Source organism: Rousettus aegyptiacus, unplaced genomic scaffold, assembly GCF_014176215.1.
Source record: "Rousettus aegyptiacus isolate mRouAeg1 unplaced genomic scaffold, mRouAeg1.p scaffold_m13_p_4, whole genome shotgun sequence".
Classification (NCBI taxonomy): domain Eukaryota; kingdom Metazoa; phylum Chordata; class Mammalia; order Chiroptera; family Pteropodidae; genus Rousettus; species Rousettus aegyptiacus.
The window spans coordinates 112,281,683-112,307,275 of NW_023416307.1; the positions used below are offsets into that span (position 1 = coordinate 112,281,683).

General features: G+C 43.1%; 1 protein-coding gene across 1 annotated transcript in view; it reads left to right on the plus strand.

The window, feature by feature from the left end:
• The window catches only part of ARHGEF3 (Rho guanine nucleotide exchange factor 3), a 272,865-nt gene that overhangs the window by 26,036 nt on the left and 221,236 nt on the right, over positions 1–25,593 (plus strand). The window contains exon 2 of the mRNA XM_016131540.2: positions 6,216–6,308. Coding sequence (XP_015987026.2) covers positions 6,247–6,308 — 62 coding nt within the window. The 5' untranslated portion in view covers positions 6,216–6,246. The remainder of the gene's footprint in view (positions 1–6,215; positions 6,309–25,593) is intronic.

The window sequence follows — 25,593 nt, forward strand, 5'->3', positions numbered from 1 at the left end:
ACTCCCAACGCTGCCACACAAGACCTCTACAGGATCTTGCCTCCAGGAAGGGTGGAGTAGAAATATAAATAATAAATAAAAGTAGATAACACCAACCACTAACCGAGTACGTCTTTTTGGCCACTCTATAGATTATCTCATTTAACCCGGAGGTGCGCAGCCCTCTGAGATGAGATCCTATCCATGAGTTCTCTGCTGTTGGAGGTGCTACTCCCCTTGTAACTGTACATCTCCCCATTACTGCTTAATCACATTGTACTGTAATGATTGGTGGGGTTTTTTTTTTGTTGTTTTTACTATGAGACAATTTTGTAACCTTAAAATACATAAATACTTTCTGTTCTTATAAAACTGCTAGCGGTAACCGAAGCCCACCTTAACCTCCAGCCGGTCCATGTCTCTCCCCAATGGCAGCCTTTTAAAAATAATGTCTCCTTAATAATCCGCATGCTCCTGGGGCACAGGCGGTTTCTTCTGTATCCCTATAGATACCGTGAGCCAATCTGTGGGAGGACAAGGATGAGGAGATGGCACAGGCGTGCTGCCGTGCCCACGCTGGCCAGAGCTCTGCTGGGTAACTGACCTTGGGTCAGACCTCAAGGGAGGGGAGTGCTCAGGCTTGACCCGGCCACCTATATTATGGGCCACCACCTGATGTTTTTGTGACAGCAGCCATGCTGGTATTGTTATCTCTGGTTCATTTTAGTGGCCACAGCCACCCTCAGGAGCAGAGGCCTTGTTTTTAGTCAAGGCCTATGGGTCTTGTTTCTTGGCTGTTGGGGAGGTGAGGTCATCTGGGGCAGGTGGCTTGGGACTTCATGGCCATAGCCCCAGCTGTCCAATCAGCCTTCAACTCTGACTTTGGCCCTGAGGTTGGCAGACAAAAAGAAATATACATGTATCCAGCTCTCTGCCTATTCTGATAGAAGCCTGGAGGACAAACCATGACTGTTCACTGATAAATGTTTATAAAGCCTACTGAATGCCAAGCATGATACAGAGCAAGGAACATGCCAAGCTTTTGCAAATCTCTCCAGAGGGTGTGTCCTCTTTTGAGATCTGAGGCTGAAACGATCTCATTTGATGAAGAGTCTTAATTTGTTGTTTGTGTACTTGTGAAGGGGTGTGTGTGTGTGTGTGAGATCAAGCATGTCAAAGTGTTTATTAAGTACCAATGATATGCCTAACACCAAATTCAGGTAGGGCATAATGAAAGCAGAGCGGAGTCTGGGTCAGGAGCACAGGGTCTGGAATCATGAGTTCAAGTCTCATCTTTCCTGTGACAAGCTTGGGACCTTGGGTCAGTTAACTAGTTATTCTGAGCCTCAATTTCCTCCTATTAAAAGGGGGATGGTGACAGCACCCACTTCACTGAATGGGAGAAGAGGAAATGAAATGACGCCCAAGGAGCACTGAGCTTGATGCATGATAGGTGCTCAAAAAGACTGTTATTATTAGAAGTAGTTGTTAGTTAGCATTAGAAGCTCACATGTGGTCCAAATCAGGAGGTTCTTGATACTATTAATAATTAATATGTGACAGAAGCAAAGGTGTGCTTCGTATTGCAAGTCCTATAGAAGCCTGGGGAAGCTCCTGGGAGGAGATAGGGATCACCATGGGCATGCCATGTGGGTGAAAGTTGTGAAGGAGAGACAGAGGAAGGACTGTGTGGTAGGTGTCAGGGAAACATTCCAGGTCAGGCTGGTGGGCAGTGATTGGCAGAGTGCGGGATGTCGAGGAGGTCAGCTGGGATCACCTTCATTCAGAGGTGAAATGACACATTCCCGTGGAGTAGAAATGGGATGAGAGAGGCAGAGAAGCAGCAGCTGCTGCTGTTTCCTTTCCTCCTGCCTCCCTGTCCTCCCCCATCTCCTCTTCTTTTGCTTATTAAGTTATAAGTGTATTTATTATATTTTCATAACTATCGATCTCAAACTGTAGGATGCAAAGTTGGGAAATCTTGCACGGCTATATTGATTTACAGAAAACAAACATGCAGCACCCTTATTTTTTGAGAGGATTACTGAGAAGTTGGGCGGGGTATGGGGAAACCTTTGAATAGACAAAATAGTTATAAAAATTTTAAAGCTTCTTATTGAAGCTTAAAATATCCACAGAAAAGGGCATATATCCTGACTATACAGGTTGACAGTTCCACAAACTGAGCACAACTGGGGAAACAGTACTCGGATTAATAAACAGAACCTTGCCAGTACCCCAGTGGCTTCCTCGTGCTCTCTTCCAGCGACTCCCCCCCACCACATCCCCCCCGCCACACTCACCATCCTGACATCTAACAGCTTGGGGGGAGTGTTACTTGGTTTTGCCTTTTCTGCAGATGCACTCACAGCAAGCGCTCTTGTGTTTGGTGTCTTTGGCTCAGCATCGTCTTGTGAGAGTCTTCCTTGTTGCAGATCATCCGTTCCATTGCTGTGAATTACCACCATTTATTTCATTCATTCTACTGTTGATGGGCATTTGGGTCACTCCTGGTTTGGGGCTGGAGGTAGGCCAAACAATGCTCCCCCCCCCCCAAAGATATTCATGACCTAATTCCTAGTCACGGGTACATTCACTAGTAATGCTTGTGACTACGTTACCTTACATGGCAAAGTTAAGGATCTGGACATGCAGAGGTGATCCTGAATTACCTGGATGGGCTCAATGTAGTTACAAGGATCCTCATAAGAGGGATGTGAGAGGGTCTGGTGCAGAGAATGAGATGTGACAGTGGAAGCAGAGGTGAGATAGGGAGAAATCTGAAGATGTCACATTGGTGGCTCTGAAATGAGCTGAAGAATGCAGGTGACCTCCAGAAGCTGAAAAAGGCAAGGAAATGGACTCTCCCATGGAGACTCCAGAAGGAATGCAGCCCTGCTGGCCTATGTTAGACCCATTTCTGACCTCTAGACTTATGAGATGATAAATTTGTGCTGTTTTTAGGCCACTAAGTTTGTGGTAATTTGTTATAACAGCAGCAGGAAACTAATGCAGGGCTGTTAGGCATAGTACTACTAAGAACATTCTAGAAAATGTCTCTTGGTACCCCTATGTATCTAGGAGCAGATGCAAGTTGGATAGTTACTGCCACAGTCTTCCAGGGTGATGGGACCAATGGATACTCCTACCAACAGCAGGAAATAAGCGCTCTGGTTGCTCACCAACACTTGGTGCTTCCTGAGAAGAGTTATTAGCGGGATTTGGTGTCCAGTGGACACCCTATAGGAGGTTGGTGCTCAACAAATGCTGGTCAATGCCTATCTAGCCAGCTGAGGAGAGGAATGAGGAAGTGGTAGTGCTAGAGTTTCTAGCTGGGAACATTAGAATTCCTCTTCCACGGAAGTGACTAAGATGGCAAATACTGATGACCTTTAGATTAATACAGAACTCTCTGGCTCAAAAGTTAGAACAGTACTTATCTTTGTAACTTTCTGATTAACCAAGGTGACTGGTGAGTATTGTGAGGTGGGGGAAAAGCCTATACTGTTCACTCAGCTCCTCAGAATTTGAAAACTGCCCTCACCTACATGCCGTGGCCTTAAGCTAATCACAGCCCCTTGGAGCTCTGGTTTTGCCATCTATGAAATGGATGTGATCCCTCCTTCCCTGCGGCGGTCTGGGGGGGGGGGCGGGGTGAGTGGAACCTCTGTGTGAGAGCCTCGAGTTTCCTGCCCACAAATAGGAGGTGCAGTCAGTGGTGGCTGTGGTTGTTGCCAGCAATGGTATTAAGCACATAAATTCCTTCTACAGATGTTGGCAATTCCAGATTCAGGGTGTTCAGGGGGCTGAGCCTATCACCCACTTGGGTGGCATCCAGAGCGGGTAAGGGCAGGCTCATGGGTCACCCTCCTAAGGCTTTATAGAGACACTGTCTCCCCACATCCCTGATACTGCTTTTGAAAGCATTTGTTCATTCTTTCATTCATTCATTCAGCTGTTACTGAGCTTCCCCACACACATTATAATACCATGGTTAGGAGCACAGATTCCCAGAACAAATGCCTGGTTCAAGTCTGAGCTTTACCATCTGCTGTCTGTGTGGGCTTTGATAAACCTTAAAGTTTTTGTGCCCAGTTTCTTGATTCCTTAAGTGAGGCAGTATCTGCTTTCTATGGCTGATGTGAGCATTGGATGAGATAACCCATGTGAGTGCTGGGACCCTGGTCAGCCCTCAGTCCTGGGTACAGAGATGGGCACCCCTAATCCCTGCCCCTAGCCACAGGCTGAAGGGCAGTGGTTTATTGATGGTTGTCTACAGAATATCTTCTCCAATATGTGGAAGGAAAATCCTAAAACCTTGACCCATACCTAGCCAGTGGGCCGCTGGAGGGCAGGCTCTGACATCTCACAGCTGCTCCGGAAATGTGGCTTTGAGGACAGGCCTGTTGTTGCCATCATTTTGGGATGTAGGTGTCGTCAAATCTCCTTGCAGTAGTGCCTGGGCTGTGGGAGAGCTTGGTGTGCTGAGCGAACTTGTTTTACAGGCTGGTGGTGAGGTGGGCTGAGGTATTCACAGCTGCAGTAGAGACCCTTGTAAGGACTGTACTTCACGGTAAGGATGCAGTCACCTCTGGGACTCTGAGCTCAAGTCCCACTACCCTTGCATTGTTCTTCCTTCCAGGATTTTCATCTTCTCTCATGCCTTATTCGGAGCCCTCCGTAACATACATACCTCAGCTGATGAAGTTAAGCTCTGATGGAAGCCAGAGCTGTGGCTGCAGACAGGGATCTAGATGCTAAAACTAACTCACGATGTGCCCCTTGCCAGTTAAAAGAGCAGCGTTGGAGACTGTGGCTGGAGATTCTCCAGAACACTTACTCTCCCGCGCCTTGTGGTGCAGGGGTCCCAGGTATCTGCTCCTGCTCACCTGGATCTGAGAATTAATCCAAATGACCTGTTGATCTGGGAGCCCACCAGATCTGTGGTGGAGCAGATGGATGCAGTCGATGCAGTAGAGCTGGGCCATAAAGCGAGCACCAGCAGGAAGATCATGGATGTATAAGTTACTCTGCACCCTTTTGCCCAGGAGGCACCAGGTTGGAGACCAACACACTATCCCTCAATATGGTCTGCAGACCAGTTCTTTTAGAATTGAAACATATGACTGTTTTTTGGCTGATACCAAATGAAGTAGCTGGTTTGTGTCTGGGGACATACTGTAGAAAGAGAATCTATCTTTTAATGCTGAAACTACACCCTGACGTTGAGGAATGCAATACCTGAGACTGAAGAGGGAACCTCAGAGTTATATCTCAGGCTTGCCCTGGGGCAAACCCTTGGGGAATGGAATAGCGGGCGGGTTCTTCCACCTACTGGAATTCTCTCTCTGCAGCTCTGTCTCTCTGTCCCATCCCTGTGTCTCTGTCATTTCTAAGCACATAGACTTCAATCTTTAAATATGGTATCATGTACATTTGTTTGGTGTTTTGCCATTCCAAGGAGTCATTTTGTGAAGTGAGGCTCACCATTCGTATGTGTGGATCCCAGTGTTTCTAATTCTGGGCCAGGTGCCCTGCTCTTGAGAGTCTTCACACTAGTAGATATTATATGGTTATTAATACCTTTTCATCCGTCAAACCCTGATTGTGTACTTACTTGAAAATGCATGTGGTTTTACCAAAATCGTGACCAAAAATTGTTTGACCTCGCCTGTCTCCACGGATACAGCATGTCCCAGGCTCCAAGTAACAAAACACACCCTCAGAAGGGCTTTAGTGAGAATAATTAATCATAGTGCTAACTGGGATGAGGGCTAACTAGTCATACAGACAGGATCCAATGAAACAGTGACTTAAAGAACAAAGAAATTTCTCCTAAGGTAGTAGCTCCCAGGAGCGAAGGTGGCCATGCTCCACGCAGTCAGCCACAGGCTCAGGTGCTTTTTATCTTGTTGCCCTGTTATTTCTAAGAGCATTGTCATTATCTGCATGGGTTCCAGCCAGCGGGAACCAATGGGAAAGTGGACAAGGTATGCCTGTGTCTTAAGACCTAGATAGAGAAGTGACCAGCTTCTTCTCACGTTTCATTGGGAACACAGATACCTGGCTACACCTAGCTACAAGGATGCCTGGGAAATGTCCTTGATAAAACATGACTAACTATGAAAGAAGGGGAGAATGGTTTTTGCTGGACACTGGGCAGCCTTTGACGTATTCCCTTTGTATGTATTTAATGCATCTCATTGTATGCTTATAAATATACTTTTCTTATTCAGAAAGAAGACCTGGGCCTGCCATGCTGTATCTATGGACAATTCCACAGTAATGAATCAGTGTGTCTTCAGAGGAATGGAAGAAAACAAGGAAAGGTAAAAATATTTTTAAAAATTAAAATAAAAATTTTATATGCAACAATTAAATGCAATGCAGACCTTCATCTAAGCCTGTATAAGTCCGCGGAAGCCATCAAAAATTTGGAGATAGCCAAATTTCATGTATCCCCTTTTAATAGCTCTAGTTTCTCACACCAGAAGGGGGATACCTTTGTTAAGTATGTGGAAATTTTTCTAACACTTAGAAGGAAGAATTGGTATAAATATAACTGATGTGGTATAGAATTAAATATTTGATTCCAGAAATTATGGACACTCATTCCAAGAAAGTATGGATCCATGCTCAGATGTGTTGTGTCTAGATTTGTGGGTGGCCAGTCCCCTTAAAGGAGGCAAAGGCAGATAGATCCTTAACTCTTGGCAGCCATATTTGCTCTTGAAGTCATCTCTTTCTTCCATTACCTCTTCTTTCCCTTAAAAGTAAATGTATTAATTTAACTTTAATATCCAAGAAATGCATGGATACATATTCCTAGTTAAAAATAAGAGTGAATTCCCCATTGACTCCCCCCCATTTTGTTTCCAGCCCCACCCTACTCCTGCCTTTCCCAGAAGTAACAACTGTGATCTGTGATCTACTTTTGTGCGTTTCCTTTCAGAGCTTTTTCTAAGTGTCTGTATACATAGAAAAAAGTCATTCTTTCATTCTTTCCTTTTCCTTTTCTTCCTGTTCTTTAAGTACAGGCTTACATACTATGCTTGTCAATCTATTTTGTAACCTTTTAAAAGAATTCAAATGTTTTCAAGACAGTAATGTGAATCTATCTTGTTTTCATACTGCAGCAAAGCGAATAGTATATCCATATTATGAGAATCTCCCTGTGTCATGCAGCTGTTGTCCTGTTGGTGGTGGGTAGATAGGTTCTGTTTTTGCCCTTATAGCACTGTTGTGATGCACTTTCTGGTATGTGCCCCGAAGCTCTGGGGCAGGCAGTTCTCTTAGGTCATTACTAAGGAGAGAAGTTATTGGGTCGTCCTGTGTGTGCATTTAAGATCTTAATAAATATTGCTAGATTGTTCCCTCAAAAGCACTACTCGTCAACGGGCTACCAGATGTCCTGTTTGACCACCTCTTGCCACACTTTTGTTCTTTGTGCTTTTTCATTTTTGCCAGTCTGTTGATGAACAGTGGCATCTCCTTGTGATTGTAATTTTCTCTCCCTTCTCTTTGCTCTTGGGAAGTTCTCAGGTCTCTCCGTTACTTGGTTTCATCTACCTTTGGAGAGTCTCTGTCCTAACAAGGGACCCAGTGACCTGTTCTGAGGCCCAGGGCCTCTGGGTAGCCCTGGTCCTTCTGAGGAGTGGGTGCCACTTTTCTGAAAAGTGTCCAAATATGCTCCTTCGGGAGAGGTCGTCACAGGATGACCTGCTTCGCTTTTGATCCCCAAGGGGGTTTAGAATAGCCTTTGGTTGGATTTCTCTACTTCAGGTCATTTTATTCCTCCTTTTCTCCCCCTTCCTCCCCTCCCCCTTCCCCCTCCTCCTTCTCCTCTTCTCCCTCCTCCTCCACCACCACTACCACCACCATCAAGGCAGTGATGTATTTGCCATGTATCAGGCTCTGTGTAGGTCACTTAGCTTGCTTATCTTGTTTAATTCTCACAGTGGTCTTATAAGATAGGAAGTTGTGTTGTTACCACTATTATGACCATTAGATGACATTAGAACAGAAATTTGTTCAAAACCAACCCAAACAACAAAAAGAATAAATAACAACAAAAGCTCTGTCTTGCTGTGGAGCCCAGCTCCTAGCCATTATTCTCATCCTAAGAGATAAACAGATCTACAGTTTATGAGTGATGAGTTCTCCTTGTGAACATCACACTATGTTTGTGCTTGCCTTGGCCATACTCAACCGTTATTTCACATCTGTGGTCTTCCCAGAGGAGAGTGTAGGAGTTGAGTGGTGGTTTTGAGTTTTGTCCTCATCCAGCACATGAACATGGGTTCTTGTATAACACCAGCCCATCTGTTTTGGTGGTGGCTTCACTTGAATTCATTTGAAACACTTCTCTAGAAAAGAGATTTTTCAGGTTGAGCATATTTGTCATGGCGGGCGGGGAGGGGGGCACGGGAATCTACTTTATTAGGATAAATACGCACACTGAGCTATGGAGGGAGAGGAAGTTCTTCATGTGGCCCCTACAGACCTGATCAGCATCCTACCTTAAAACGTTTAACTTTAGATCCTATTCTAAAAGCAGGCAGAGTGTAATTTCAAAGTCTTTTCTGAGCACTCCCCCCCCCATTATGTTTCAGAGATATAAAAGGCTAGAAGAGATTCTAGACTCATTGTATTATTTCTTGCTCCTTCATTGTTATAGTTTTAAGCAGTCAGGCCTGGAGTGATGAAATGATGGTCTTGTGATAATCAGGAGCCCAGATCAGCTATCATTCCCAAACTAAAGCTTATTAGCAGATAGTGCCTTGAAGGAAACTAGCCCATTGATTAATCAATCGATTATTTATACAGTGGGCATTTATTGAATACTACTATGTGTACCAGGAATAAAAAGGTGAGTAAGATATGAATTCTTAGGGAATTCAGAGACTTGGGGAGTTGAAGAGGCAGTTACATACACTGAGCAATAGTTAAGTGGAAAACTTCAATTCTTCATTGCTTAGTGGGGACAATAACAGTATCACCTGCAGTGAGCTGTTGGGGCATGTCCTGAGTTAATCATAGTAAAGCACCTGGCATGTAGTAAGCACCTAATAGAGGCAGCTGTTTTTATTTTGTTTATTTTTATTCCTACATAGAATGAAGAACCTTGGAAGATTTTTCTACCAGGAGATTGATAGGAGCAGACTCGTATTTTAGAAATAGTAACCAGTTGACACAGTTTCTCTTCCTATATGTACTTATCTTTTTAGTGTCCACCTTACCTAATGGACTGTGAATTCCATTGGGCCAGGTCTTGCCTGTTTTGTTCGCTGTTGTTTACCCAGTGTGGACACACAGTAGGCACTCGCTAGTATTTTTGGTCCTATGACTAGAGGGGCTGGAGTAATGACAATGGTTGGGCCCTGGATTCCCGAGGTGAGAAGGTGTGACAAAGCCTGCTAGTGAGGAGGACCTCAGCTCACCTGGGGCAGACTCCACTTTTCCAAGGAGAGGGGCTCACTGGGAGCCATGCCCACTGACCTCACTTCCCTCTGTGGGAACACAATTTTGCTCCCGTGATTTATGGACACTTTATTGCGAGTGGACCATCCCACAGCATTTGTTGACTGAATTACTTGTCGCTCTGACTTCTGGTTGCTAACTCACAAGAGCACAGGATTAAGATTAAGCCCCCGAGGAATATAGTTTTCGGCTGCCATCAGTGACCATGAGCGAGTAATCTCACTTCTCTGGCCTCAATTTCCTCAGCTTTGCAGCAGTGGAGTTAGTAGGTAAACAAATTTCTGATATTCAAAGAGGAGAATTTTGAAGAGAGAAGTCCTTGCCTTTCTTGTAAATTCTTAAAAAAGGACTTGTGTTGAAATGGGTCGATGGTTAGGACTCAGACCACACTGGAAAAATGGAAAGATTTAAGTTCATTTGTTCATTCATTCACTTGTTCATTCCTTCAGTTGGTCAGTTAGTCAGTTAACATCCCATCGTTGCTCAGAAGCCCTGAACACTTGAGGAAAATGCCTAATTCCTCCAAGAAAGGATTAGGCTTTCCTGGGAGGGCCTTTTACTCTCAGATTATATTATCTTTATTTTATGAAAATAAAGATTTTCTCCGGCTCACTCATTTATTCCACTGTGTTTTGAGCCCCTCCTTTGTGCAGCCCCTCCTTTCTGTTAGACTTTACTCTCTTGCAAGGCGCAGCCTTATCTGGTGCAGCGATACCCCACCTTTGGCCCAGGGCCCAGCAGAGAGTAGGCTTCTCAGCCTGTCAGCTGCTTTGGTGGACTGAATTGGCTAGAAAACAGGGTGATTATTAGATGGCAACGTGAAGTCCTGTATCCAAAATTGAGATTCGTCCCAGAGTCTGTTCTGTTTTCCTGCTCAGGGATAGGCTGGGCTAATTTATGCCAACTTTAGACCGGTTAATTTCCCTGTTTGTCCCTAGTTCTCTTCATGAGCTGCTTATCAGCTTCCATCTCGGCCTTCGGCCAGAGCTGTTTCGGTCACTGATTTTTTATTAGCTCTTTTGTTCACTGCCCAAAGGGCTGTGTGTGGGGCCTGCTCCACTTCCTCTGTCTTCCTGAAGTTCAGTTACCTTGAGAAAATGGAAACCCAACAAAAGAGTGAGTTTAACCTCTCCTGACCTGAGGCTATAGCCTTGACTCTCTACTCAGCAGCCCTATGACCTGGGGCAAGGTATTTCCCCTCTTCAAGGTGATTTCTTGGAGATCCCATCAGCATTTCTCACAGTCTGCTCCTAGAACATGATTCCCTCTAAACATCAGGCATTGTTTGGGCATTGCTGGCATCAACTCAGTTAAATGTGGCCTTTCTTGGGAGACCCCGCAGAACCTACACAAGGTCATTGTGCATGGAGGGGTCTCTCAAGAGAAGGTAGATGGTACATTCTCCTGTGATACTGGGGACATGCCGAACTGGAAGATCTTAAAGTTTCCTCCAATGCTGTGGTGACATGCCTAGGACAGAACGGCAAAGTAACCATAGACACAGATGTTGGATTTTTAAATCTGATGTTAGCATTTTTTCCATTAAGAACTTAAAAATATTATTGTAGGCAAAAGATGGAAGAAGTCGTCTAATCTCTGTCGTAAGCCTACTGGTGAGTGAGTTGCAAACAGTGGGAGTGTCAGGTATCTTCAAAGAGGTTCTTATTGAGGCATGAACTCTCCTGTGCAAAGAACACGGGACTGCAAATTGGAAAACCTCAGTAAAGTGCTATGCAAGTTCCGCCCTCACCTCCTACTGGCTGTGTGACCTTGGGTATGTTTCATTACTTCTTTCTCAGGTTCCTCATTGGCTTACAAAAAAAAAGGTTGGTTGATTGATGAATTTCCTTTCAATTCTAAAATTTTAGGTTTATTGTTTAAAACAACCATAGCCCCATGAAGGCGGGACCAGGTCTTCTCACTGATTACTCAGGACAGTGCCAGGGATATAGTAGTTACTCACTAGACATAAACACTTATTGAATAAATATGGAAACGGAATAGGCTCCTTATTATGTTCATTCACAGAACCCCATAGGAAGCTTATTACTAAATTATTGTTAAAAGTAATTTAATGAGTGAGCATGATTTTATTTGAGGCACATGAAGATCCTGTGAGGGAAGTGATAATATTTTATGGGTAGGAAGCTGAGATTTTGAGAGGTGATGGGTTGGGCTGTGGTCCTCTAGCAAGAAATGAAGAGCCCAGACCCAGACCCCGTCTCCATTCTGCTTTGTTTTTGCAGTTTTTCACCAGACCAAGTCTTTATTCATCATGGTACTTGCCAAAGACATTGATTAGGACAGTGTCTTGGAAGACCAGCTGTGAAGCCAACAGTGAGCCTGGCTCACTCATTTATTCATTTATTGCCTCTAAACAGCAAATTGTAATAATACCAACTAATTCTGGGTGCCTGCCAAGGGTCTTTTTATATATGTTGGCTCCAAACATCACAGCAACTAAGTAGACTATGTATGTTTTGCCTCCATTTTGCAGATGAGGAAATAGTTTTAAGTACCTGTGTCACAGGTAATTAGGCTCAGACTTACACCTGTGTTTTTGACACTGTCGGGGAGGAAGCCCAGTTTTTCTCACAACCCCCCTGCTTCTAATCTGATTGGGACCCTCATCTTACCTCTCCTTGCAGGGGGAGCTAGGGGCCCCTCTGCAGAGTGGAGAGGAGCAGCTGAGGCTGCCCTAGAGGTGGGACCGGGCTTTAGCCAAGATCATCTGTTCAGGTGGAGAGAGGTCGGGCACTCTAGTCTCACTGGGAGCCCATCAGCATGTTCCTAATTCCAGGCAGTCTCCTTCTCTCAGGGTGGCCCTAGTGACAAAGGGAACAGCCAGGAGGGTGTTTGGGGAGATGGTGAAGATCCTGGTCCAGTTGTTGAAGGTTTCCAAGTCTCAATTAGCCATCTATGAAGGTGGGTAACAGTGGTACTTAGGTCAGAAAGTTGATGTGAAGGTTAGCTTAGCTTGCGGTCATTGGTCACCTCGCTGATAACTAGCACATGGCGTTAGCCTGTTATCAGCCTGTAAATCATTCTTCCACCAACCACAGAGCCAAGGAGGAGCTGTCAGAACGCATGCCCTCTGATTTCCTATGGCAATCCCTAAGGTATGGTGATCACATTGAAAATAATCATTTAACTGCCATGTCCTCAGCACTCTACCAGGTACCCTGGAGGACACAGTCAGACATGGACTCGGCTTACAGTTTAGAAGGGGAGATAAATATATGTAATGGAAGACAAGAAGGGCTTAAAGAAGGGCCCAGCAGGATCTGGCACACAGCGCGTACCTGGGAAATGTTTAAAAACACACAAACTGGAGGGACTTCAAAGGGCACAGCACTCCAAGGTGGCACCAGGAAACACAACTCAGGGACACTGCAGATAGGAGAAGAGCGTCTTTGAGGGTTTTGTCTCTGGCCCACACTCATCTGGCAGAGGAAGCTCACCCAGACCCTGCCTTGTGGACAGATGGTGGTGTATAAAAGGCAGCACCTGTCCCAGTGCTGAGCCCTGCTGTGCGTAGACCATATTCATCAGTCTCCCTCCTGCGCAGGATCTGATTGAAAATTCTTTCAAGGCAAGAGCGTAGCTCTTTGCCTGGAAGCAAATCAACCTTTTCAACTGCAAGGGCCAAGAATCAAGCTTGGAGAGCTGTGTGAGGGTGAGGGTAAGGGCATGTGAACCTTGATGGTTGATGTGCTCACCGGCCTACACATGTATGGAATTAGCAAGATGCGTTTATGAAGCATTGGTTTTGTCTGGAGGATTCTGCTAAGATATGGATGGGAAGAGTTGAGGTTTTTGTTCTCTAGGTGGGAGTAGGTCATGGGAACTGGAGTTAAAGCTTTCCCTAGGATCGCTGCTGGGACTCAAGCTGGGTGTAGCGTTTGTCCTGCCCATGTGCAGTGTCACATGGGCTGTGCACATTCCGAGCAGAAGCCATCGTCTTCTTTAAGGATGGGTGTTGATCAAGGGCCTGTTGCATGCCAGACCCTGCTGGGCTCTGGGGTAGATCTGTGACTAGGACAGGCAGGGCCTGATAACAGTCTAAAAAGGGCCCCTACCCTTGAGGGCTTTGCAGTCCCACTTAGGTTTTACAAGGGCAGGAGACTAAACAGGAAGCAGAGCAGGGCAAAGGAGCCCTGAATGAACAGGAGGGAGGCCTTTGGTCGAGCCTTGGTTTGGGGCCAGGATTATAGGAGAGGTGAGGGTAAATTGGCTACTGTGGGGGAAAAAACCCTAAAATTTGTAGTGTTTGCCTATTTCCATGGTGTAAACACTCTCGCCATGGCTAGCTTCAACCTACGAATGCAAAGCCACTGAGATCTGCCCTAGTATGAGCTGCCTTCAGCACACGACTGTGTTAGCCACTCTTCTGAGTGCAGTTTCCTGACCTCTGAGGTAGGTGGGTAGAACTGGAGAACATGCAATTCCTCGGTGAAGTACAGAGCAAGATGTAAATGTAAAATGGTGAAGATTGCTCCTAGCTTTGAAGTGTTATGACTGACACTGTCTCCCAACTCTTCTACTCAGGATCCATGGCCAAGAGTGGGATGAATATTCTGATATGTTTAAAAACCTTTTTCCAAAAACTGCTTTAAGAAAATCTAAATCTTTTCTTTATTTGAAAATGGAATAACAAATTATTTGTAGATACCTAAGGCATTATAAGAAATTGAAAGAAGGAAATAGCAATTTCTTTGGTCCTTTGAATAGAATCATTAGATGCGATCTTTTTTTTATCGGACAAATGTGACTGTAACATTGTGTAAATTTAAGGTATACAGTATATTGCTTTGGTACATTTATATGTTGTAATATGGTTGCCATTGTATTGATATTATATTACATATTTACATTATTATGTATATTCAATATACTGTATATTAGATCTCAATGGTTTTAGTATTCATTGAATGTGATCTCTTGCTCCCTTAGACCCACCCTCTCATTTTGCCAGTGAGAAAACTGCCCAGAGAGGTCATGTGCCTGGAGGTTACACAGTGAATTAGTAGTGAGGTGGAGTTAGAACCCGGGTGTCCTGTAGCCTTGAATGATGGCAGTTGAGTGGAGTTAACACCCGGTTGTCTTTTGGCCAAGTTGTCCTCTTATTAACACTGAGGATTTTTTTCCATCCGTAAATTCAACTAAGTGAGAATAATTTTCACCATTTTCTGACTTTCCTCCTTGCTTTACTTACTGTCCCCTTATCACTAAGTCACTGTACTCCTTATGTTTTTAGTGTACCTATTATAAAACTCAGGATTTTTTTCCATGGCAACCCATTTTCTCAGCTCTCTGCTCCCCCAGCCCCCAGAGCTGCTCTTTTAGTTTTGGTGGTTTGTGGGGATTTTTTTGTGTGCCAATTTTTAGTTCAATATCGTTGTGATCATAGCAATTTTATTATACTTCTCATTTGTGTCAATCGTTTTTTTGTTATGTTATCTTCATATGCATTCTTCTAAAGGGCTGTAAGATATCTCACTCACTTGACAAATATTTGCATGGCTATTGCGTGTCTTATACTAAGAATGAGCAGGAACTTAATATTCTCTCTGCCCATACAGAGGTTCTGATTAGTGGGAAAACCAGCTGTTAGCCCCATAATCACACGGACAGAATGTTCTATTAGATTACAGAGAAGGAGCTGTGGGTGAGTTTTAATAATCTGTCCTCTACTTCCTAAAGCAAATTAAATGGGGTTTCACCTCTCCAGTGAAATCTGGGAATGCTTCTCTTGGGGAGGGAAGAGCCTTCCAGGCAGAGGGCACACTTACCCTCTTGTGGAAACAAAGAAAAAAAGTATCATAAAACTATTATCATTGTAAAGAGAATTTGTGCTTGTGGATGGTAGTGATTAGAATTTTAATTACTTGTTAAACACTTAACAGCCCGGTTTTTTGTGTTCTTTACCTTTTTATTATAATATTATCAAAAGAACAAAATTTTATATTGTATTTTTCTACCCAGCTTTATATCTGGAAAATTTCCAAACTTACAGAAAAGTTAACAGAATATTTCCTTCAGCTAGATTTTATTTGAACATTTTGCCTCGTCAGCCTCGGTCAATCTGTCTGTCTGTCTCTCTTTCTCTCTCTCTCTTTCTATGCGTATACACATATGCATTCTTTTCTTCCTGAACCATTTGGAAACAAATTGCAGATATCTTGACACTTTACCTCTAAATAACCCCCCAAAATAATGATATTTGCCCTACATAATCAGCTACTATTATTCACCTCTGTAACTTAACAATATTTTTAGAGTATCTTCTAATATCCAGTTCATATTTAGATTTCCTCGGTTGTTCCAAAGCACCTTTTACAGCACTTTACCCTTCTCCCCGTACCCCCACCCATCCATCCATGGTCCGTCTGTTCTTGACTGAAGCATTGCATTTGATTGTTATGTCTCTTTGTCCCCAAAATAGGGCCTTCTCTTGCTTTTGTCCTCCAGGGCATTGGCGTTTGAAGAGTCAGATCCTTGTTCTGAATTCGTCTGAGTAGGTCCTAATGGTGCCATTTACCATGTTCTTCCACCTTTTCTCTTCCATGAATGTCAAGTGAAGCCCAGAGGTTGAAATAGGTCCAGGAACAGCATTTCTAGTGGCAAAGCTTCACTGCTGACATTGTCACCCTCAAGGTTAGGATGACCTGTGGCTGGTGACACTTGAATTGACACCTGATTAAAACCACAGCATAGCATTTTTGTTTTAGATCTGAAAGAGATTTTATATTAATCGTAATTCTAAAACTTATGGGGGAAAGAAAACCTTTATAATAAAAAATGATCTTTCACCCTAAACACAGGGCAGGTGTTTTTCTTTTTAAATTACAAAATCAAGTCATATATAAGTACAGCCCTGATGTTTTTGCTTGTTTATTTGTTTAAGACTTTCAAATAAAATTGAGCATGTTTGATATTGACTTTACAGACCTGGTGAGTAAGGGAGACATTTCAGAGAAAGTTTTCATGCTTTTTTTTTTTTTAATTATGTTTCCTTCTATTTTAACAGACCCAGGCCAAGTACACTAGAATGTACTTGATGTTGCAGTCACTAGTACTCTGTATAACATTCAGGCAGAAAGCTAAACTTCCTCAAGGTTAGACTGTCATGGTGGAAGGAATTTGGGGAGAATGACAGGTTCTCCAAGTGTGGTATGTGTGTACAGGTGTGATCATGTTTGTATTTGGTGCTGTTGTCTCAAGGAAGTATGAATGGTGAGTCAAGGTGCCAAAAGTAGTGTCAAATGTGACACAAAAATATGAACCCGGTGACAGTTTATAGAAGGCATCATAGCAAAGAAGGCATGATTAAAGTCAAGGAACTATCTCAAATGTCTTCTGGGGGTGCCAGGCATTGTGCCAGGTACTGTGAGTGGTGCAAGTTGGCTCTCGTGAACCTTACAATATGGAATGAAAAGACCTAACCATGCTGGTCCCAGGATGTAATTGTGCAACAGTGGGATTTGGGGGGTGGACCTAACATTTCCGAGAAGAGATAACAGTCAGCAAATGGAAGCATACATGAAGGATAGTCAGGTAAAAAATGAGCTGTGTGGAAGGAACAGCATGTACAAAGGTCCTGAGGCCAAAGAGAACACAGCATACTGGAAGAAGAGACAGCAAGCAGTTTGGTGTGGCCATATCATGGAATATGACAGGAGACTGGGAGCATCTGGGCCAGGAGGACCAAGTGAGTCCCGTGAGCCTTGTTAGGAAAGAGTTTAGATTGTTCTAGGGAGCTCCAGGAGGCCACTGAAACATTTCAGGTAGGGGAGTAACATGATCAAATTTGTATTTCAAGCAAAGACCTCTGGCTGGAGTGGGAAAAAAGATTTGGAGGGAGACCAGACTTGGGACTGAGACCAGCGGGGCATATTGTAGCCATCCAGGAGAGAGATGATGAAGGTAATAAAAGCCTATTGAGAATAAGTGGGTAGATGACTAAGATATTGATGAGAAAGGTAGAAATAAATGAAAAATATTCAAGCAATAGATTTGAGATGGGATCTGGGGACTGAAGGAATCCATCCTTTTATTTATAAAACCAACATTTTTTGATATCCTTCATATTTTCATGTTTCTGTTTTTTTGTATATAGGAAAGCTATTGACATAACTTTATTAATATCAATTAATATTATGATATTGTCCTACTGGTTCTAATAGTTTTTCAGATCTTACTTTATTTTTTACGGGGAGGAATTTTCCCAGAGATGTAATCACATCATCTGTAAGTTAATAAAATTTCACTTCTTCCTTTCCAATTGGTAGAAAAAAATTTTAAATTGGTCTGATTGGATGGCAAATGTTTCCTGAATAATGGTAAACAATTGTAATATCTAGGGTCATTCTTATCTTATACTGACTTCAGTGGGAGTGCTCTAATGTTTTTCCTGAAACATGATGCTGGTTTTTGGTTTGAGCTAAATATTCCTCTATTACTTTTTTGTTAACATATATATATATTTTTAAAGTAAGGAGTAAGTGTTGAAATTTAACAAGATTGGCATCTAGGGAGCTATATATTTTTTTCTTTTGACTGTATTAATGAGATGAATTATATTGATAGAATTCCTAATATTGACTGACCCTTGCATTCCTGGACTGAACATTTGGTTGTGACTTGTATTTCTTTTAATAAAAAAAGTATTTTAAGCTACTTGCCATCATTTAAATGAATGCTCCATAAAGATGATATTGGCTTACCCTGTGGCTTATAGTAAATGCTGACAAGATAGCTTTACTTCAGTTTGAGAAGATAGAGCTAGAGTGATGAACAAATAATTCACTCATTATTTCAACATGCCATTATTGAATACGTGATATGTTGGATGGATGGCCTTTAGTGCCCCTTGTTACTCAAAGATCTATGGCTCCATGTGGTGGTTCCATGAGTCAGAATTTGTTGTTGCAAGCGACAGAAACACAATTAGTGTTTGGATTAAGCAGTATAGGGAATGTAATGGCTCGTATAAATGGAAGTCCCAACAGCAGATAGCTTCAGGCATGGCTGGACTCAGGGACTCAGTGTTATTAGGCCTTGGTTTTGCTCTTTCCTTATTTGGCTCTGCTTTCTTCATCATTGGCTTCATTCCCAGCAAGCCTTCCTCCATGTGATACCTCCCAGAAGCTCTAGGCTGACATTATCCCACAGCTGTGGAGTGAGAGTTTATCATTAATACTCGTTCCATCTGGACTTCCCAAGTAGACTCAATTTGCCCAGCTTGGGCTACATGCTCTCTCCTGGAACTCAGGGGACGGGGGAAAGGTCAGCTTCTTCTGGAACAAGAGTGGAGAGTTAATGCATTAGCTGGGCACATTGAGATTTGATTGTCCAATAGAGGATTTTCCTGAGCTCACCCTCACCCTCAAACCCCTAGTTTAACTTAATAATTCATCTTGACAATTATGTATGTCTCCTTTTCATTATGAACTTAGAAGGTAGCCACTTTTGAAAGGGTGTTTTTGATGGGTTGTAAAATACTTCATGTGGAACATTTATAGTAGCAAAGTTATAATTTGGCAAAATCTTGCCTGGTCTGATTTAGTCTCTCTTCAAATATATATATTTTTTCTTCTAACATTTATTGAGTTATAAATATATGTGGCATGTGTGCCAACTTAAGGGCAAAGCTCGGTGAGTTTCTACACACGTTTATACCCCTCAGATCCAGGCACAGCGCTTGCTCACGCATCCTTCATTGCCCCCACTCCAGCTTCTCTCCTAGCCCCGCTCTTCCCCTCCACTCCCACCTCCTCCCAGGAGAACCGTGAATTCCTCCCCACAGCCTGGCCTCAGGCTGCACCTGAGAGCTCTCTCCTGCGCGACAGAGTTAGAAACCTTTTCCTAAAGACTTGCTCTGGGAGGGGAGAAGGGAAGTTACCATCCTCCTACTTGCTGGAAGGCCCCCTGTTCTCTTGCTCCTCTCTCACAGATGAGGAAACCGAGGCCCAGAAAGAGAAAGGGTTTGCTGAAGGTCATGGGCTGATCCAGGCTCTGGCCAGGTGGATAATCTGTGGCTACCAGCCAGCCAGCCCGCTGCTGCAGTCCCTTCCACTCAGTGAATTTAGTTGGCATAATTGTTGTACTTGGTCATTCTCATTCCTCATTTCATGATACTCTTAATTTTTTTTTTCCTGGAAAATCCTGAAATTTTGTGGCATCTGACATTCTTGGGTTCAAATTCCTATTCTGTGTCATGAACTTGGGCAAGGACATTAACTTCCCTGAACCTTAGTATTTTTATCTGCAGATAGGATAATATTAATACCTATCTCATAGGGTGGTTGTGAGGATTAAATGAGATAATGCATATTACACTTTCGGCACGCTGTCTGGAACATGCCATTTTTTGTATTTGTAAAGCCAGGTTATAGCACTTCTTGGGGAAAGGATGAGAGGTGACAAAAAAATAAGTTGATAAATGTCACGATCTCCCTCAAATGTGAATACTTTACCATAACTTGAATTTTACTATTCTAAATTAGTAATTGATGATATAGCATAGTATTTAAGAACACAGGCCCTGGTGATGGAGTGCCTTGATTTAAATCCTGACCGTACCATTGTATAAACTTGAGCAAATTATTTCTCTGTGTTGCAGTTTCCTTGAATATAAAATAAGACTAATAAATAGGACCTATCTTATAGGGTAGTTCTGAGGATTAAATGAGATAATGTGTGTGACACGCTTTCTTAGCCTAGTGCCTTAGTTGCTGTGCAAAAAATGTGACACTAATATCAATGGGTGTAGCAATAATAATGTCACCAACAATAATAATGTGACTTATTTAATAATCCTAAAAATAATAAACCACATTAATAATAATAATGAGGCTTATTATTATTTCTCTTTGACCTTAAAGCATCTCGATGGAAGTTTGTCTTGGTTTTCAGTTTGTGCTCTCTTCAGTTGGTACTAGGGTTTCACTGAAGGTTATCTCCAAAGACTGTTTCTCCTCATGGTTGTATTAGAAACGGAATTTGGAAAGAGAAGACTGACTGCTTGGGCGGCAGCATCCTCTAGAAATAGCAGAAAGAGGTCAGCCCTTGGAGAAGCATGAATGAACTACTCTCCTGGTTTGAGCGCTTTGTCTGTTGGGGACAATGTGTAGCTTTCATGGGTGACTCATCCTTAGGCAGCAGTGACCACACCATGGGAAAAGCGGAATAGAGTTCAATCCCACGTGTGCTGAGAGGGTGTTGGCTGTTCTACAACGGGAGCTGGTTGGGGCGAGGAGAGTTTATTTCTCCAAAGACCAAGGAGTCAAATTGAGCAACTGAAAGGATGTGAGAAAATAAAAGGTGGTAGCTTGGCAGGCTTGGCCTTTTTATTTTGAAAATCACTCCTTTCAGCCTGAATTGGCCTCCTGAGCTGCAGGGAACAGTGCCAGTTAACCCACATTTAATTAGAAATTGGGTTAGTGAACGTTCTCTTTCTCCCAGAGCATGTCCTGTGTGTTGGACTCCTTCCAGTGGCTGGTACAGTAACGGCCATTTACCCAGCCTGGCTGTCTGGACACTGGAATCAGCTGGTTGAAAATACACCCCTCTCCTCCCACCGCTGCCAGCTCTCTCCTAACTGAATCTGTCACCTCCAAAGAGAATGCAGACTTTCTCCTTGATTTTCCTAAGAAGCAATCTCTTCTGTTTGGGAAACTCCTGAACATATCCTCACTGTTAGATTTAAATTTTTCTCTTTAGTGAAAGTTTTTTCTCTCCTGGGTGAAATTATGCAGATTTCATTTTGTCTGGTGACTTGCTTGGTGCATGTGTGTGTGTGTGTGTGTGAGAGAGAGAGAGAGAGAGAGAGAGTGAGAGAGAGAGTGTGAGTGTGAGAGAGAAAGAGAAAGAGAGAAGGAATGAGAAAGCTTCCCTCTCTTTCACTCTTAGGCCTCACTGTACCTTCTTTTGGGGGCTGGGACCTGGCATTCAGTGATACAATGACTCCCTTGTATGCTGGATTCCCACCAGCTGATGAGCAAGGTCATTTTCAAACTCCTGACACCTGCTTATCAAAACCACCAGCTGCACTCTGCTAAGATTGCCCCCTCCCCCACAGGGAAGATGAGAATAGACCAGGGAGGGACCAAGAGCCAGAGATTGAAGGACACTATCCACCAACTTTTTAGGCGTGGGCAGGCTCTCGATTGATGTGAATGCCCACCATGACAGCTGTACTATGCATTGGAGAGGTCTTTTAAATAGACAATAAAACGTTTGTGCATGCATTATGTAATTTGATCCTCCTTTTTGTTGTTCTTGCAAGCAACATGACTTTTTCAAGAGCAGTTTTAGATCACCCGCCTGCCTCTTATCATTTGAAAGTGCTGTCATTACATGATGTATGTATCATGATACATATTTCTGTATCCATGAAATACACAAAATAGATTGGATGGTGGGATTTCAGCAGAGGTAACGAATGGCTGAAGGACGGCGTGTGTGAGTAGGTATATTCTTTCTTCCTTTTTGTGGGTGTGGGTACCATCAGCGGTCCTCCAATGAGATCGTCTGCTCTGTGAGTTCCCTGATGGATCCCGATGACTAACCTGGATGGGACCCCTTGCTCATAGTGTCTGAATGGGCATCTTGAAGAGTAGCTGCCTCGGTCTGTGAGAGCTGGCTCTCTGGAGTTTGGGAATCAAAGAGCACATCATACCCAGAGTTGCTTGTGGGTTAGTGGGACAAGACCTTTCTTGCCACTGAGCACATTGTGGTCCTGACAATGGAACAAGGTTTGTGAAATGTCTAGACTTCAGGTAAGGGCAGATCCAGTTTTGAGGAGTCTAAAACTTACAAAATTTGGGGAGATTCAAGAAAAAAATTTTTTAAATATTTCTTTCCAAATTTTATAAAAACACAAGACTATATGGACACCTTTCTAAGCAGGAGCTTCAGTTTCATTAGGTTCCTGGTATATTTAATTGGGGTTGTAGCAAAACAAGGGGACACATCATAAGCAGAAATTTGAAGGTGGTGAAGTAAGAGATCTCTCTCTAGGCCATAGTAGAAAGGGGGTGTAGTGTTCCCATGTGTCTATGCATAGCTACTCTGTAATTGTAGCAAAAAGCAGGCATATACATTTGTGTACGTGAATGGGCGTGTCTGTGTTCCAATAAAACTTTATTTACACAAACAATTTTCCAACCTCTAGTGCAGATGATTGATAATTTCAAGTTGTTTGGCAGTTTCTTGCTAGAAAGTAATGTTTAAAAAATGTTTTAAAAATAATTTTATTATAGTGTATTAATTTAATAATTAATGTTATTAACTAATAAGTTATTAACTGAAAATTTAAAAATCATTTGTAATTCTACTAATCAGTAAACACTACTAGTCAGTGACTATTGCAAGAAGCTTCCTTCTTGCATTAGTATGCTTATGCACACACATTGATTTTTTTAATTGAAATTATACTGTCCATCAGCTTAGTTTCTAGCTTTCTAGAATATGGGGATTCAGGTGGTAGTGGAAGTGGTATAGTTTTATAGGAGAATGCTGTTGTGGTTAAGGTTGTGGACTGTGTGAGGTTGTGGTTAAGGTTGAGTTCTAGGTGTGAGGCCTTCCATAGGCAATTCTCTTTAGTTTACGTGCCCCTAACCCACAGGCCATGGATCAGTATCGGTTCATGGCCTGATCTGCAGCCTATTAGGAACCAGGCCACACAGCAGAAGGTGAGTGGCAGGCAAGTGATCAAAGCTTCGTCTGTATTTGTAGCTGCTCCCCAGCACTAGCTTCACCGCCTCAGCTCCACCTCAGATCATCAGGCATTAGATTGTCATAGAAGCACTGGTCCATGATGCCAAAAAGTTTGGGGGCCACTGCTTTAGTTCACCTGTAAAATGGAGATAATCATCCTACCCATCTTCTATGGTGGTTGTGAGGATTAAATGAGATAACCCACAAAGTTCTTGGCCAGGCACAGATTAAGGCTCAATAGATATTGGACATTATTGTCGTTGTTGTTATATTGTGTGTTGTTGTAGGAATGGTAGTGGTTCCTGAGTTTTGAGGCAGGTCTGATGCCCTGTCATGGAGACCCCAGCACATAATCAGCCCCTCCACCTCATTTGGCATGGCTTGATGGGGAGCGATGATGTCCAATGCCCATTGGTTCCTTCGGAAAGCATTGTCCCTCACAAGCCTCCATCGGGGCATCCACATTCTCTGTGGGTGCCACACAAGACCCAGGACCAGTCTGTGCTGGCCACTCTGAGTCATTGCCACCCCTGCCTAACCTAACCAGATCCTGCTGCTTCTCTTCCCTCAGTATGAATCAGAGGCTCTCCAAGTACTGGGAAAGAAGATAGTGGAGCAAGACCTGCAACTGACAAAGCACTTCCAAAGACCAGGTCTCGTAAATGAGATTAATCTGCTCCCCAGCACAGCCTAGTCAGGGTTTAGAAGTGATTATCTGCTTCTACAGGCAAGGAAACCAAAGTGCAAGGCATATAGCAGGTAAAAAAGTGACTGTTAGGACATCTTTCTTCCTGATGACAAATCTGTACCTTCTGCTTTTGCTTTGCTTTAGATCTGGGTTTCTCAGCCTCAGCACCACTGACATTTTGGACAGGATGATTCTTTGTTATGGAGCTGTCTATGCATAGTAGGATGTTTAGCAGCATCTCTGGCCTGAACTCACTAGATGACATGACAGTAGCACACATTCTCTCCAAGTTGTGACAGATAACCAAAAATATCTCCACACATTGCCAAATGTCCCCTTGGGAGCAAAAGAGGAGGCATATATTTGCCTGTGGGTAGATAGAGTTGAGAGCAACTCGCTCTCAGACTTGAATTCAGTCATCAGTGTGACCGAATAGAAATCTCCAGGAAGTTCTCTGTTAGGACAGAAAAACTTGAGATTCTTGTTCGAGAGCACATGCTCAGAACCAGCATGTTCGCATAAGTTCCAGATGGTTTACCTTTATTTCCTTATGCCTGAAGCGCGTCTGTTTTCATCAGCTGTGATCGTGTTTCTTCATCAGGCTGCATGCCTCCCTGCTTTATCAAATGTGGCACGCCGGTCCCCGTTTTGCCTCTTCTCCTTCACCTCCGCATTGGCATCTTGCACACAGCAATGCACCCTTCGCTGGGGAGGGGGTGGAAACCTTTTCTCTGGCGCTAAATCCTGCTTTGAAATTTCCTTTTGGTCTCCTTCCTGGAGATCCTGTCACTTGTTAGCACCCTCCTCTTTTGCTCATTTCTTTCTTCAAATTGAGCTGTTTTTAATCTCTTCTTCCTAAGTTTAATCGAGTGTGTGTAAATTAAGAGTGAGAGATGACAGTATGGGCCCAGCATCTCTCAGAGTATGTTTTGTAAAACGGCCCACATCTGTTCTTTAAGAGAACTCTCCCCATTCTTCAGGCCTTTTTATAAACAGCGAGGTCCTTTGTTCTTGATGGTTGGGAGTTGGGGCTCTCAGGGGACACACGCCTTACTGTGAATGGGGCCAAAGACAAATGGGGCAATTTATACACCTTAAAGCTAATGAGTAAGGCACAGATTGCAAATGGTCAAGATTCATCTTAAAAATCTTCCAAACTATGCATAGAGAATAGCGTGCGTGGTTTTGTGTGGACAAGACCTGTACAATAAATAACCTGTGCATTTAGATGTCGATGTACATAGTGATTACAGTGAGGTGTGCACGTGCAAATAAATTCCACTTGATTTTTAACCCATTTCCTATTTAGAAAAAAGTGCAACTGGCTGCCAGCATTAATTTAACATTACATGTAGGAATGCTACATTTTCTAAGATTTGACATTTCGGTAATCAAGAATTACTGTATTTTATAAATGGAAATACCACTGCTAAAAACAAAATGCTATAAATAGAATGATGTCATTTATTCCCAAAGACTATTGATATACTAGAGCGATGTGAAAATAATAATAAAAGCGAGATATTTTGTGACGAACTTTGGGGGTAAGGTTAGGACTGTAATCTGTGAGGTATCTTGGGGTAAGCGCTACAGTTGCAAGCCCCACAGACGAGTATTCTCAGGGCAAACGGGAAATGGGTTAATAATGTAAAAGAGAGTGGAAAAGAGTACGTGTCACCGAATCCTGAACATCAAAGCCACAATTGTGGCTGCAGAGAGCCCCG